At 36.3% G+C, this 13,665-nt stretch overlaps 1 protein-coding gene across 1 annotated transcript in view; it reads right to left on the reverse strand.

The window, feature by feature from the left end:
- The window catches only part of LOC128243191 (uncharacterized), an 81,682-nt gene that overhangs the window by 8,670 nt on the left and 59,347 nt on the right, over nucleotides 1–13,665 (reverse strand). The window contains exons 33-42 of the mRNA XM_052960795.1: nucleotides 12,964–13,083; nucleotides 8,915–9,090; nucleotides 8,511–8,740; nucleotides 4,179–4,271; nucleotides 3,871–3,935; nucleotides 3,316–3,450; nucleotides 2,996–3,056; nucleotides 1,795–1,862; nucleotides 1,222–1,297; nucleotides 234–286 (exon numbers count right to left, since the gene is read on the reverse strand). Of these exons, the coding sequence (XP_052816755.1) occupies nucleotides 234–286; nucleotides 1,222–1,297; nucleotides 1,795–1,862; nucleotides 2,996–3,056; nucleotides 3,316–3,450; nucleotides 3,871–3,935; nucleotides 4,179–4,271; nucleotides 8,511–8,740; nucleotides 8,915–9,090; nucleotides 12,964–13,083 (1,077 nt within the window). The remainder of the gene's footprint in view (nucleotides 1–233; nucleotides 287–1,221; nucleotides 1,298–1,794; nucleotides 1,863–2,995; nucleotides 3,057–3,315; nucleotides 3,451–3,870; nucleotides 3,936–4,178; nucleotides 4,272–8,510; nucleotides 8,741–8,914; nucleotides 9,091–12,963; nucleotides 13,084–13,665) is intronic.

Here is a 13,665-nt window from a genome sequence, read left to right on the forward strand (position 1 = left end):
TAACAGTAATTTGTGTATTTCAAGGCGGCACATGTACAAACGTTTCAAGCAAGAACTCCTGCAAAATATTTTCAATCATGTACTGACCAATAATTAAGCAGGATAAAGTAAGCTTTCACAAAAACAGCAAGGATAGCGTTGGATATGGAACCCACCAACTGTTGTTAAAGAAAGGTGTTATTTAACTCTTTGAAAATATAATCATGTCTTAATCTAAAAGCAATGAACTTTACCCGTCTGATCCTGAGGTCAGAGAAGCAAACGCCTGGCACACAGCTCCCTGCACCTGTAAATATATGGCTTCATACAGATGTGTGCATGGTGATGACATATAAAACAAATGGAAATATGAGACTTACAGGGATCTAGTTTAATTATTTTGCCAGTTTGCTAGTGCCATTTTTACAACAAGCAGAAATGGTGGGTTCCTCTAGCAATTACTTAAAGGTTGTTTTACTTCCAGTAAGTTGACAAATCAATAATTTGATATATTGTTGCATTATGTACAACTGTTTACCATTTGTATACAGCGACAAGCGTCTACACACGGTCACGTTATTGTTGTTTTATAAACAACCTTAAAGGAGTTTTAAAAGAGAAAAGGACAGTTTGAGCCAATACGTCGATTTGCTTCACATTGGTAAAAATATTCGAGTGCCAGGAATTTCAACTCGCATTTTTTTTATTCTACTTGCGTTTTGAAATTAGCAACCGTAAAATTCGATCCCCGACTTATATGTAACAAGCGTGCACAAGTTGATATCAAATAAAGATGAAAATATGCGACTCACATGGTACAATAATGCAAAGTTTTGTGACAAATAATGAATATAGGAGACTAATAAAATTAACTAGACATTTTGAACTTCATACAATGTAATGAATGTTGTGCTTGTTGTGACAAGTAAAGCCCGTAATTTTGATATAATATGTTATATGTTTGCTCCAGTATTCAACTCGTTGTACAGCAACCATATTCGGTGAAAACAATGTAAACATCAAATGACAAGAGCAACTAATATCATAATGCTAGCTTTTTAAATTAAAAAAATCAATTCTACTACTTTTAACTAGTGTTCGGATTGAATGTATCTAAAACAGCTTCCCATATGGCACAAAACAAGACAATTGGTTGACCAATAATGAACAATTTTGTAAAGTTTTGATTGTGTATAGACTCTTGTTAGCACATCTAATGATAATGCTTCTATATTTTCAAACCTTCTGACACATGGTGGATTCCAGTAGTTCAAATAGAACATCAGTTAAGTCCTGACCTCTGAAGGCTTCCTGCAGTCTGAAGCAAAAGATAAAAAAACAATAAAAATAAAAATATTTTTTTTTTTTTAAAACATGTATTCTGAAACTGATTAAACATATAGGCTGAAGTATAAAAAGGTTAACTGGCTTCCAACATCTATGGTGACCTGGGTAAAAATCCCGTCCTGGGCACACATTTAAAATTGGTATGTGGTCATAAAGCTGGACAAGTGGGTTTCCTTTGGGAACTCCGGTTTCAGAGACGCAAAAAACGAAATTCTAGAAACTTAGGGCCCTATCATGCACAAAATTTCGAACTTTGTCCACAACCAACTTACATTGATAATCAGATATTTGCACATGAAAAAAACTAAACCTACCCATTCAATTTAATAAATATGATAATATATAACATCATTATAGGCAGAAAATACAATGTCATGTAGAAAGGGTGAAAAACGTGAATTTGAAATAAGTATCAGAGATGATACTTTTCACCTAGAAATTACACAAGTTCTAGGTTTCATATATTACCTGACTGAGATATTAGCAGCCTGGGTGATAAAGTCTGCAGCCTGGCGCTGGTAAATTGAACAAGAATTCTGGAAACAAACAACAGCATAGTGATTAGTCATTGCATTTTTAAAAATCAAATTCTATACTTGAAAATGAATTTGTACAATAGTATACATGTAGTTTTGCTGTGGACACATCAAATCAATCAGATTTTCAAGGGGAAAATGGGTGAATGAGCTTAAATTATAATTCCATTTCTATTTCAAAGATAAACGTCGGTGGCAAAAGCGATTTTGATGAAATTAAAAAACGCATTCTGAAGTTGTATATACATATTACCATTACATTTTTAATGAATAACACATTTTGCTTTGATGTGTTCAAGTTTTGTGAGCATATTGTCATTATTTATACAGGTTCAGCATGAAATCAAATCACTTGTAATGAAAGGAGTATCGACTACAATCGAAAATTCTTGATGTGTTCATTTTAACAAGGGATGTCACTCTCTTACACAAATGCGGTTAAGTAAACTCTTTTGCTCAGAAAACTTACAAACGCTCACAAAATTACAAATTGTATTTAAAATATTTCATAAAACTTCAATAATCTGTCTCTATAGTGTAGTAGGTCCGGTCTTAACTACAATTATCGGGCATCCTGCTTCGATGCATTCTGTTTTTCAAACCTTTTTGGTATGGTTCGTTATAAACAAATTTACTTTTTTTGTATTATGATATTAATATATTTTAATGAAATCTTCAATATAACAGGTTATTAAATGTAAAGCTGGATAACAAATATTTAATATGCTTTTACATGGATAACATGCTAAGATAACATACTTCATGTGGTGTGCATCTTTTTGCAATTTTGATGTGCAATTATTTTCATGAAGTGTGTGTTTTTGTGCTATTTTTTAATAGACAGACAAAGGTTATGGAAATTAACTTACTGTTGCATAAAGCATGACTATAGCATATAAAGAATGTATTCCTAAATTATATTATGAACTTTTGATTATTGTCCGATAGAAAATTGAAATACTTGGTCCGATTAGATTTCGCATTTCGATAGGAAATGGAGTCCGATTTTCAAACAGTACAAATCGCCATAGCAGTAGCTTAACATGAAATTTGAAACTGAAAGTACAATTTTCTCATGAAACTATTTTGCTGTAGAGTAAGGTGATAAACAAACAAAAATAATGAAACCTCACCATTTCTAGGCAAGAAGTTGAAAGTTGAACAATGTTCTCTTCCAAAAGGATGTCACACATTCTACAATAGAATGAAGATATTGATTGAACAGTTTAGAAACAATCTAACACTAATTTCTAAATAATTCCCGGAGACAAGATATATTTTTGGAAAAACTACAAATAACAATGCTCTTTTCCAACTGCTTAAAAAATGATATTGTACGCATTCATAAGTGCATGTTCTCCACTAACAGGCTAAAAATATAACGTGAAACACAATAGCAAGTACAATTCATACATTGTTTTATGTACTCTGTATGCAATCAACAATGCATTACCTGTCACCCGCTTTGACATAACACAGTAGACACTCAAAGATGGTTTCGTGGATTTCCGGCAGTGTTACCCTGCCCACCATCTTTACCAAGCTCACAAGTCCTTCTTTTGCAACTGACTCCTGAGTGGTGCTTAAACTGAAATACACATGATGTACATAGGTATTTATGAAAGATAATCTACCTCATTGTCTACTTCATTGATTGGATAAACTAACTCTGCAGCTCACTTGGAAGCTGTTGACAATGTAACAAAATATGTATTTCATTTCGTAAAGGTATGGCCAAGTTTAAAGTCTTTGTAAAACATTGCCATTTCAAAATTGATAATGCCACCAGGGCAACCAGATACCTCAAAATATTATCTTCAATCAAACAGACACGCAAAAACTGCTTTATTATTATCACTATATGTTCACAAAATTTCCGCAAAATGGTTGCATCGTTTTAACAAGCTTTTCAACAAACTAACGTTAGAGATCAAACCCAAACGTTTGACACCACAGACAAAGGCTGTTATCCAGACTTAACAGGTGAAACGAAAATTGGAGAACTTACCTTCCAAGACATTCTGAAAGGATGTTGTGAAGCTCTTCGGCAAGTTTGGTAGCCTTACCAAGGTCCTAAAACACACATTTATAGACATACATTAACAAAACTTACTACACTCATATACTTTTCTTGCCTGCATCATATTGCATTTAACTAATTACAGTCTCCAGATGTGATTTAAAACAAAATACTAGCTTTCTTGGGATTCAACAAGTAATGTTTGGTAGAAGATATATAATAAAGTGAAAACTATGAAAGTATATGCAGTACTTCAACTCTTCTTTCTTGAAATTACCCTAAATAACCAGTTTTACCTTTTCCCAATACACAGCAGAACAGAGGCCGGGAATCTTATGGAGTCTTGAAGGGAACACTCTCTTTCCCGGGGTGGACCGGGGTAACAAGAACTGTAGACAAAAAAGAATGTAAACTTTAATAGGGAACAGGGGTTGTGTGTATAACTCAAATTGTAAATTTGAACACAAACATTATTGAGCACTGTAAATTGTACTATTTGGCACAAATTTACCAACAATTCAGAATACATCTTATTTTTTCAGCCAATTAAATTGCATAAAGACAATCATTAAGTACTAGCTAAATCATAAAGGATGTTAACTCTCGCAGGTGTTGGAAGTCCCCCCTTCTGACACTCATACGATGCACCCTAAGTGCAGATAGATTTTTTTTCATTTTTGCAATTAGTACTTTGTAATTAGTAATTGCGAAAAGTTTAGAAACAAGAGCTGTCACAGAGACAGCGCGCTCGACTATTCCGCCGCTTTTCAGTGTAAGGATTGACTTGAAAGTGGTTACATGCAAAACCTTAACCAGAATATCTATGTCAAATAAAAAAGGGGCTATTATTTGAATTTAATGCAAACTAGAGTTATCTTACTTGGTTATCTAAGTAGATTGGATGGTTGAATACCATTTTATAAAGTCTCCATGCAATACATCCAGTAGTTGCTGAGACATTAACCTATGTGTGCTTACATGCAAAACCTTAACCAGAATTTCTAAGTCAAATAATAAAGGCCCATAATTTGCATTATATTCAAAAAGTGTTACCTTACTTCAATAATTTAGTAGGTTATATAGTTGGGAATACATATGTAAAGTTTCAATGCAATACATGATATATTTGCTGAGATATTGACTTAAATGTGGCTACATGCAAAACCTTAACCATAATTTCTAAGTCGAATAATAAAGGGCAATTATTTTGCATTGAATGCAAACTAGAGTTATCTAACTTGATTAATTTAGTATATTGGATGGTTGAGTACCATTGTATAAAGTTTCAATGCAATACCTCAAGTAGTTGCTGAGATATTAACCTATGTGTGCTTACACGCAAAACCTTAACCAGAATTTCTTAGTCGAATAATAAAGGGCAATTATTTGCATTAAATGCAAACTAGAGTTATCTAACCTGGTTAATTAAGTAGGTTGGATGGTTGGGTACCATTATATCGAGAATCAATGCAATACCTCAAGTAGTTGCTGAGATATTAACCAATGTGTGCTTACACTCAAAACCTTAACCAGAATTTCTAAGTCAAATAATAAAGGGCAATTATTTGCATTAAATGCAAACTAGATTTATCTAACTTGGTTAATTAAGTAGGTTGAATGGTTGAGTACCATTGTATCGAGTCTCAATGCAATACCTCAAGCAGTTGCTGAGATATTAACCTATGTGTGCTTGCACGCAAAACCTTAACCAGAATTTCTAAGTCAAATAATAAAGGCCTATTATGCATTAAATGCAAACTAGAGTTATCTTACTTGGTAAATATAGTAGGTTGGATGGTTGAGTACCATTGCATCAAGTCTCATTGCAATACCTCAAGTAGTTGCTGAGATATTAACCTATGTGTGCTTGCACACAAAACCTTAACCAAGGGGTGACGCCGACGCCGACGCTTGGGTGAGTAGTATAGCTCTCCTTATTCTTCGAGTCGAGCTAAAAATCAAATTTGCTTTAAAAGTTTCTCAAAATAGAGCAAAATTTTATTATATATTCCAAGGACGAACACAAAGGCCTACACTACCAGCTTTTAAAACATGAGAAAATAAGCAATGATATTACAAAACAAGAGCTGTCACAGTGACGAGCGCTCGACTATTCCGCCACTTTTCGGTGTATGGATTGAAAAGTTTTGGCAAAACATGCATGGATTACTGTTAGATAAGATTTCAATGCAATACATGATGTGCTGAGATATTTACATAAATTGAATGGAAAATATTTGAGGTGATACGCAAACTTTAACGTCAATTCTAAGTCGAAAAAGGGGCATAATTTTGTCAAAATGCTTGATAGGGTTACCTCCTCTTGTGTACAGATTGGGGGTATGATGGTGAACAAGCACACAAAGTTTCCAAGCCAGATGTCAATGGACTTTGAAAATATATGAGGTGGTACGCAAACTTTAACATAAATTCTAAGTAGAAGAAGGGGCATAATTTTGTCAAAATACTTGATAGAGTTACCTCCTCCTGTGTACAGGTTGGGGGCATGAAGTTGAACAAGTGTGCAAAGTTTCAAAGCCAGATGTTAATGGACTTTGAAAATATTTGAGGTGGTACGCAAACTTTAACATAAATTCTAAGTTGAAAAAGGGGCATAATTTTGTCAAAATGCTTGATAGTGTTACCTCCTCCTGTGTACAGGGTGGGGGCATGATGTTGAACAAGTGTGCAAAGTTTCAAAGCCATATGTCAATATTTGAGGTGGTACACAAACTCTTACAAAAACTTTATCATAACATAAAGCTGACGCCGACACCGACGCCGACACTCGGGTGACTAGGATAGCTTTTGTATTTTGTACATCCTGACATAAGCTTCGACACAATACGTTTCTTCCACTTGACATAAGCTTTCTCTTAGGCCAAAAAAATAAATACCTGTGTTTCCAGTAACATGGCGATTCTATTTTTTTTTTTACATTTTCCATATATCATACAAATTTCTGTTGCATCAGATCAATTATGTTATATCTACGCGTTTCCTAATTTACAAAAAGTCTGATAAAACAGCAATGTCTGAAATCATTTCCTTACCTTCGACTAAAGTATTTTCCCGCCAATTTTGCCCATGAAATCTGGTGCTTTTTTGTATACAATGCTTGTTTATAAGTCGTGATCGGTTTTTAGGAAAAATCCAGCACTTCAATTTCAACAAATCTTTGATAATGTTTTAGTCAAACAGTCAATTATCAACTAAATTTTTAATTTGCTTGAGGAAAATCGCCGATTTTCTTGTCAGCTCGTGCTCTGACGTCACAAATTGTACCGTTTGATCTGCAGCCAACCCATTCCAATAAATGTGTTAACTTTCACAGGTTTTTGTTTGGATTTCAGTTGATGGGAATTAAATAAGGCGAAATAAATAACAATTGATAATTGCGGATAAATTAATATAACGATAAATGAAATGTGTACTGGAACCTGGCAGTTAGCCTGCATGAATTCGCAAAGCCTAATCGTAAGAAGCTTGCATGATATACGCAAAGCCCTATCATAATAATGTAAGTTTTAATTTGGACATGGATATGGATAAATAACACCGCAAACTATAATTCAAAATATTTTCATTAAAAAGACAACAAAATATGTTTCCTGTGATCAATCACGTGTTTTGACCGTAAACATGCGTTTGCCAATTTTAAGATATCGGACAGGGTTCGCCGCTCTCCGCCATTTCGTTTTTCTTTCAGTCTCGGTAATACACAATCAGGAATGAAAGTACATTCTCCGGGGACATTGAAAGACAAACAACGAAAATAATAACGATATATTTGAAGAAATATTACGAAATAATTTAAAAATTCGTTTTTTTTTTTACTTTAATGTCTAAAAAAAGATAAGGGTCGGCGAGGAAAAAAATAGGGGGTCGGTCGGGTCACCGGAAACACAGGTATTTTTTTTTTGGCCTTAGTGTCTTTTGTACATTCTGACATAAGCTTTTTGCTGTGATTTTTGTAGTCTGACGTAAGCTTTCATACTGCGTATTTAGTACATACTAGCATAAGTTTTCCCTCTTTGTAATTTGTAGTCTGACATAAGGTTTCTCACTGTGTATTTGGCAATCTGACATAACCTTTCTCATAGCATTTTTTTTGTAATCTGACATAACTTTCTCATAGCGTTTTTTGTAGTCTGACATTTACTTACTCACTGTGTATTTTTAAGTCTAATATAAGCTTTATCACAATGTGTTTTGTAATCGGACAAAAGCTTCGACTGCATAATTACTACAGCCTGCATAAGCTTTTCACTGTGTTTTTTGCAATCTGACATAACCTTTCTTACTGTGTATTCGGTAGACATTTGCTTTCTCATTGAGTAATTGTAGTCTGCCATTAGCTTTCTCGCTATGTATTTTGAAGTCTGATATAAGCTTTATCACATTTTATTAAGTTTTCTGACATAAGCGTTTTTATTACATATTTAGTACAGCCTAACGTAAGCTTTCTCAGTGTGTATTTTGTAGTTCAACATAAGCTTTCTCCTGTTGTAAACGATTTCTCAAGGTTCATTCTGTGCAGCCTAAAATAAACTTTCTCCTGGTTTATTTTGTAATCTGACAGAAGCTTTCTCACTTAGTTATTCGTAATCTGACATTAATTTTCTTACGGTGTATTTTGTACAGTCTGGTGTATGTTTGGCAAGCTGTCTCCACACTAGTTCCTGACCAAGATCCCTCTGTGTTGTTCTAAGCTCTACCACAAACTTCTGGCGTCCAGCGTATTTGGTCTCTTCTTTGGCCTGTACTACCGTGGCAACAAGCGGTCGAAGGTCCTTTTCATTCACAAAGTGTGACATGTCCCACAATGCATCTCCTGCCCGAATTTCCCAGGTGTCTCCTGTTATAAGTAGTAGTTGATTTATGAAATGTAAGCGAACCACTTCCATGAAAACTTCAAAAATAAACTTGGAAAAGTTAGGAAATATACGCTCACTAGGTAAGTTAAATGCAAGCTGTGTATGTATATTTTAAGCATTCATCCCCTTTCATACATTTTAAGTTCATAACATACCTATTTTCTCTATGTTGGCCAGCTTGCATTCAATTGCCTGTAATGGGAGCTCAAAGAACTTGTCAACTGGAAATTCTCGCACCTTATCCCGTGGGACAAAGTCAAGGTCGCCATAGTCTAGGAAAAATATCTCTACTGTGTCATCCTTCACTGTCTGTATATGGCCCCGGTACCATCTGATACAGAATGATAAAACGTGTAAGTTTTCTAACATATTTCAATAAAACTTGCATCAGTGACAATTGATATAGGAAAGACATGTTCTATTTTCTAATAATTTTCAGAAATTTTCCATATAACTGGCCTTATTGCTATCTGATATAGGTAAGAAGAAAATCATGTAGCTTTTCATGTGACTTTCATAATATTACCATATGAATGGCCACATTGCCATCTGATATAGGTAAGAAAAAACACATGTAGTTGTTCAAAGGACTTTCAGAATATTTCCACATAACTGGCCTCATTGCCATCTGATATAGGTACGACATATGTAGTTCATCATATGCCTTTCAGAACATATTGATTTAAATGGCCTCATTGCCATCTGATATAGGTTAGACATATGTAGTTCATAATATGCCTTTCAGAACATATCTATTTAAATGGCCTCATTGCCATCTATTTAGGTAAGACATATACAGTTCCTATTAATATGACTTTGAAAACATATTATTTGAATGGCCTCATTGCCATCTTCTATCGTAAGACAAAACATATGCATTTTTTACATGAAATTTTCCATATAACTAGCCTCATTGTCATCTGATATAGATAAGACAAAACATATGCAGATTCACATACATCTTACATGCCTAAAATAGTGATATATCTCTACATGCTTACAGTAGTGGCCTTTAATACTTACAATAGTGACCTACCTCTCCATGCTAAAATAGTGACCTACCTCTCCATCCTAACAATTATGACTACCTCTACATGCTTACAATAGAGGCCTACCTCTCCATGTTAACAACTGTGGCCTATCTCTCCATAATACTAACAATAGTGGCCTACCTGTCCATGCTTACAATAGTGACCTACCTCTCTATGCTAAAATAGTGACCTACCTCTCCATCCTAACAATTATGACTACCTCTACATGCTTACAAAAGAGGCCTACCTCTCCATGTTAACAACTGTGGCCTCTCTCTCCATGATACTAACAATAGTGGCCTACCTGTCCATGCTTACAATAGTGACCTACCTCTCCATGCTAACAAAAGTGATCTACCTCCAAATGCTTTCAATTGTATTCTACCTGTTCATGCTTACAATATTAGCCTACCAGGTTATGCTTGCAATCATGACAAACCCCTTAATGCTAACAAAAGTGACCTACCTCTCCAAGATGACAAAAGGAGCCTACCTCTTTATGCTTACAATAGTGACCTACTTCTCCATGCTAACAACAGTGACCTACATCTCCATGCTTACAAGTTTGATCTACCTACCACTCCTTGCTTACAATAGTGACTTACTTCTTCATCCTAACAACAGTGACCTACCTCTCCATGTTAACAATAGAGACATAATACTTCATCCTAACAACAGTGACCTACCTCTCCATGCTAACAATAGAGACATAATACTTCATCCTAACAACAGTGACCTACCTCTCCATGTTAACAATAGAGACATAATACTTCATCCTAACAACAGTGACCTACCTCTCCATGCTAACAACAGTGACCTACATCTCGATGCTTGCAAGTTTGATCTACCTACTTCTCCATGCTAACAATAAAGACATAATTCTTTATCCTTACAATAGTGACCTACCTCTCCATGCTTACAATAGTGACCTACCTCTCCATGCTAACAATAAAGACATAATTCTTCATCCTAACAATAGTGACCTACCTCTCCATGCTTACAATAGTGACCTACCTCTCCATGCTAACAATAGTAATCTACCTCTCCATGCTTACAATGGTGACCTACTTCTCCATGCTAACAATAGTGACCTACCTCTCCATCCTAACAATAGTGATCTACATCTCCATGCTTACAATAGTGAACTACCTCTACGTGCTTAAAATAGTGACCTACCTCTCCATCCTAACAATAGTGAACTACCTCACCATGCTTACAATAGTGAACTACCTCACCATGTTTACAATGACCTACAGCTCCCTGCTTACAATTGTGGCCTACCTATACAAGCTTACAATAGTGACCTACCTCTCCATCCTTACAATGACCTCTTCATGCTTACACTGGTGACCTTCCTCTTTATGCTTACACTGGTGACCTACCCCTTCATGCTTACAATGGTGACCTACCTCTCCTTCCTTACAATACTGACATACCTCTTCATCCTTACAATAGTGGCCTACCACTCAAAGCTTACAATAGTGGCCTACCACTCCATGCTTACAATAGTGGCCTACCACTCCATGCTTACAATGATGCTTACAATGGTGACCTACCACTCCATGCTTACAATGGTGGCCTACCTCTCCATGCTTACATTAGTGACCCACCTCTCCATGCTGAAAATAGTGACCTACCACTCCATGCTGAAAATAGTGACCTACCACTCCATGCTTACAATAGTGGCCTACCTCTCCATGCTTACAACAGTCGCCTACCTCTCCATGCTTACAATAGTGGCCTACCTCTCCATGCTTACAGTGGTAACCTACCTCTCCATGCTTCCAATAATGAACTACCTCTCCATGCTTACAGTGGTAACCTACCTCTCCATGCTTCCAATAGTGACCTACCTCTCCATGCTTCCAATAATGACCTACCTCTCCATGCTTCCAATAGTGACCTACCTCTCCATGCTTACAGTGGTAACCTACCTCTCCATGCTTCCAATAATGAACTACCTCTCCATGCTTACAGTGGTAACCTACCTCTCCATGCTTCCAATAATGAACTACCTCTCCATGCTTACAGTGGTAACCTACCTCTCCATGCTTCCAATAATGAACTACCTCTCCATGCTTACAGTGGTAACCTACCTCTCCATGCTTCCAATAGTGAACTACCACTCCATGCTTACAGTGGTAACCTACCTCTCCATGCTTCCAATAGTGAACTACCTCTCCATGCTTACAGTGGTAACCTACCTCTCCATGCTTCCAATAATGAACTACCTCTCCATGCTTACAGTGGTAACCTACCTCTCCATGCTTCCAATAATGAACTACCTCTCCATGCTTACAGTGGTAACCTACCTCTCCATGCTTACAATAGTGACCTACCTCTCCATGCTTCCAATAATGACCTACCTCTCCATGCTTACAATAGTGACCTACCTCTCCATGCTTCCAATAATGACCTACCTCTCCATGCTTACAATAGTGACCTACCTCTCCATGCTTACAATAGTGACCTACCTCTCCATGCTTACAATAGTGACCTACCTCTCCATGCTTCCAATAATGAACTACCTCTCCATGCTTACAGTGGTAACCTACCTCTCCATGCTTACAATAGTGACCTACCTCTCCATGCTTCCAATAATGACCTACCTCTCCATGCTTACAATAGTGACCTACCTCTCCATGCTTCCAATAATGACCTACCTCTCCATGCTTACAATAGTGACCTACCTCTCCATGCTTACAATAATGACCTACCTCTCCATGCTTCCAATAATGACCTACCTCTCCATGCTTACAATAGTGACCTACCTCTCCATGCTTCCAATAATGACCTACCTCTCCATGCTTCCAATAATGACCTACCTCTCCATGCTTACAATAGTGACCTACCTCTCCATGCTTACAATAGTGACCTACCTCTCCATGCTTCCAATAATGACCTACCTCTCCATGCTTACAATAGTGACCTACCTCTCCATGCTTCCAATAATGACCTACCTCTCCATGCTTACAATAATGACCTACCTCTCCATGCTTACAATAATGACCTACCTCTCCATGCTTCCAATGATGAACTACCTCTCCATGCTTCCAATGGTAACCTACCTCTCCATGCTTACAATAGTGACATACCTCTAACTGCTTATAATGTTGTCGTACCTTTTCATGTTAACAATAGGGACTTACCTACTGGTAACAATCGTGACCTACCTCTCATCGAAGGAGGCATACTGGGCTAGACAGTATTTTCCAACTTGTGGTTCCTGTAGGACATCATCCTCCTCTTGTCTCTCAACATACGCCCCTATCTCGACCATAAGACTTTCTAGCCTGGAATACAATATAATGTCAAGAACTGGGACTCATTTTTAATAAAATACACCAATGCGACAGCTCCGCATTGAAGACGGATGTTTCATTTAAAGATGCAATTTTTCAAACCTAAGATTTGAGCTAGTGTCCTAGTTTTTTTAAACCAAGAAGACCCATATTAATACTTATCACAGATATACAACACATATAAATAACCTGATCAGATTTCAACAGAAACTATTCCATTTGTGTATGGAAAAAATCACAAAAGGGCAAATTATAAAGATCCTGAAAATGCAATAATTGACTTTGATGCTGATGTGTCAATAGTGTTTGTGCTAGGGTGAAAGCATGCGTGCGTGTGTGTATATATGAATGTAAAATAACCAAATGTAATGAAAATTGGAGGTTTTTTTGAATATCCTGCAGAGAAAAAACTGCATTTGTTTCTTGAGATTTGTGATTAGTGACCTAGTTTTTGACCAGGCACACACACACAAACATACACACACACACGCACGCACACACACAAAGACAACAATGATAGTATGTGTTCAACTACATTTACAAATGTTCAAGACTACGTGTACAGAAGTATTC

This window comes from Mya arenaria, chromosome 8, assembly GCF_026914265.1.
Source record: "Mya arenaria isolate MELC-2E11 chromosome 8, ASM2691426v1".
Lineage (NCBI taxonomy): Eukaryota > Metazoa > Mollusca > Bivalvia > Myida > Myidae > Mya > Mya arenaria.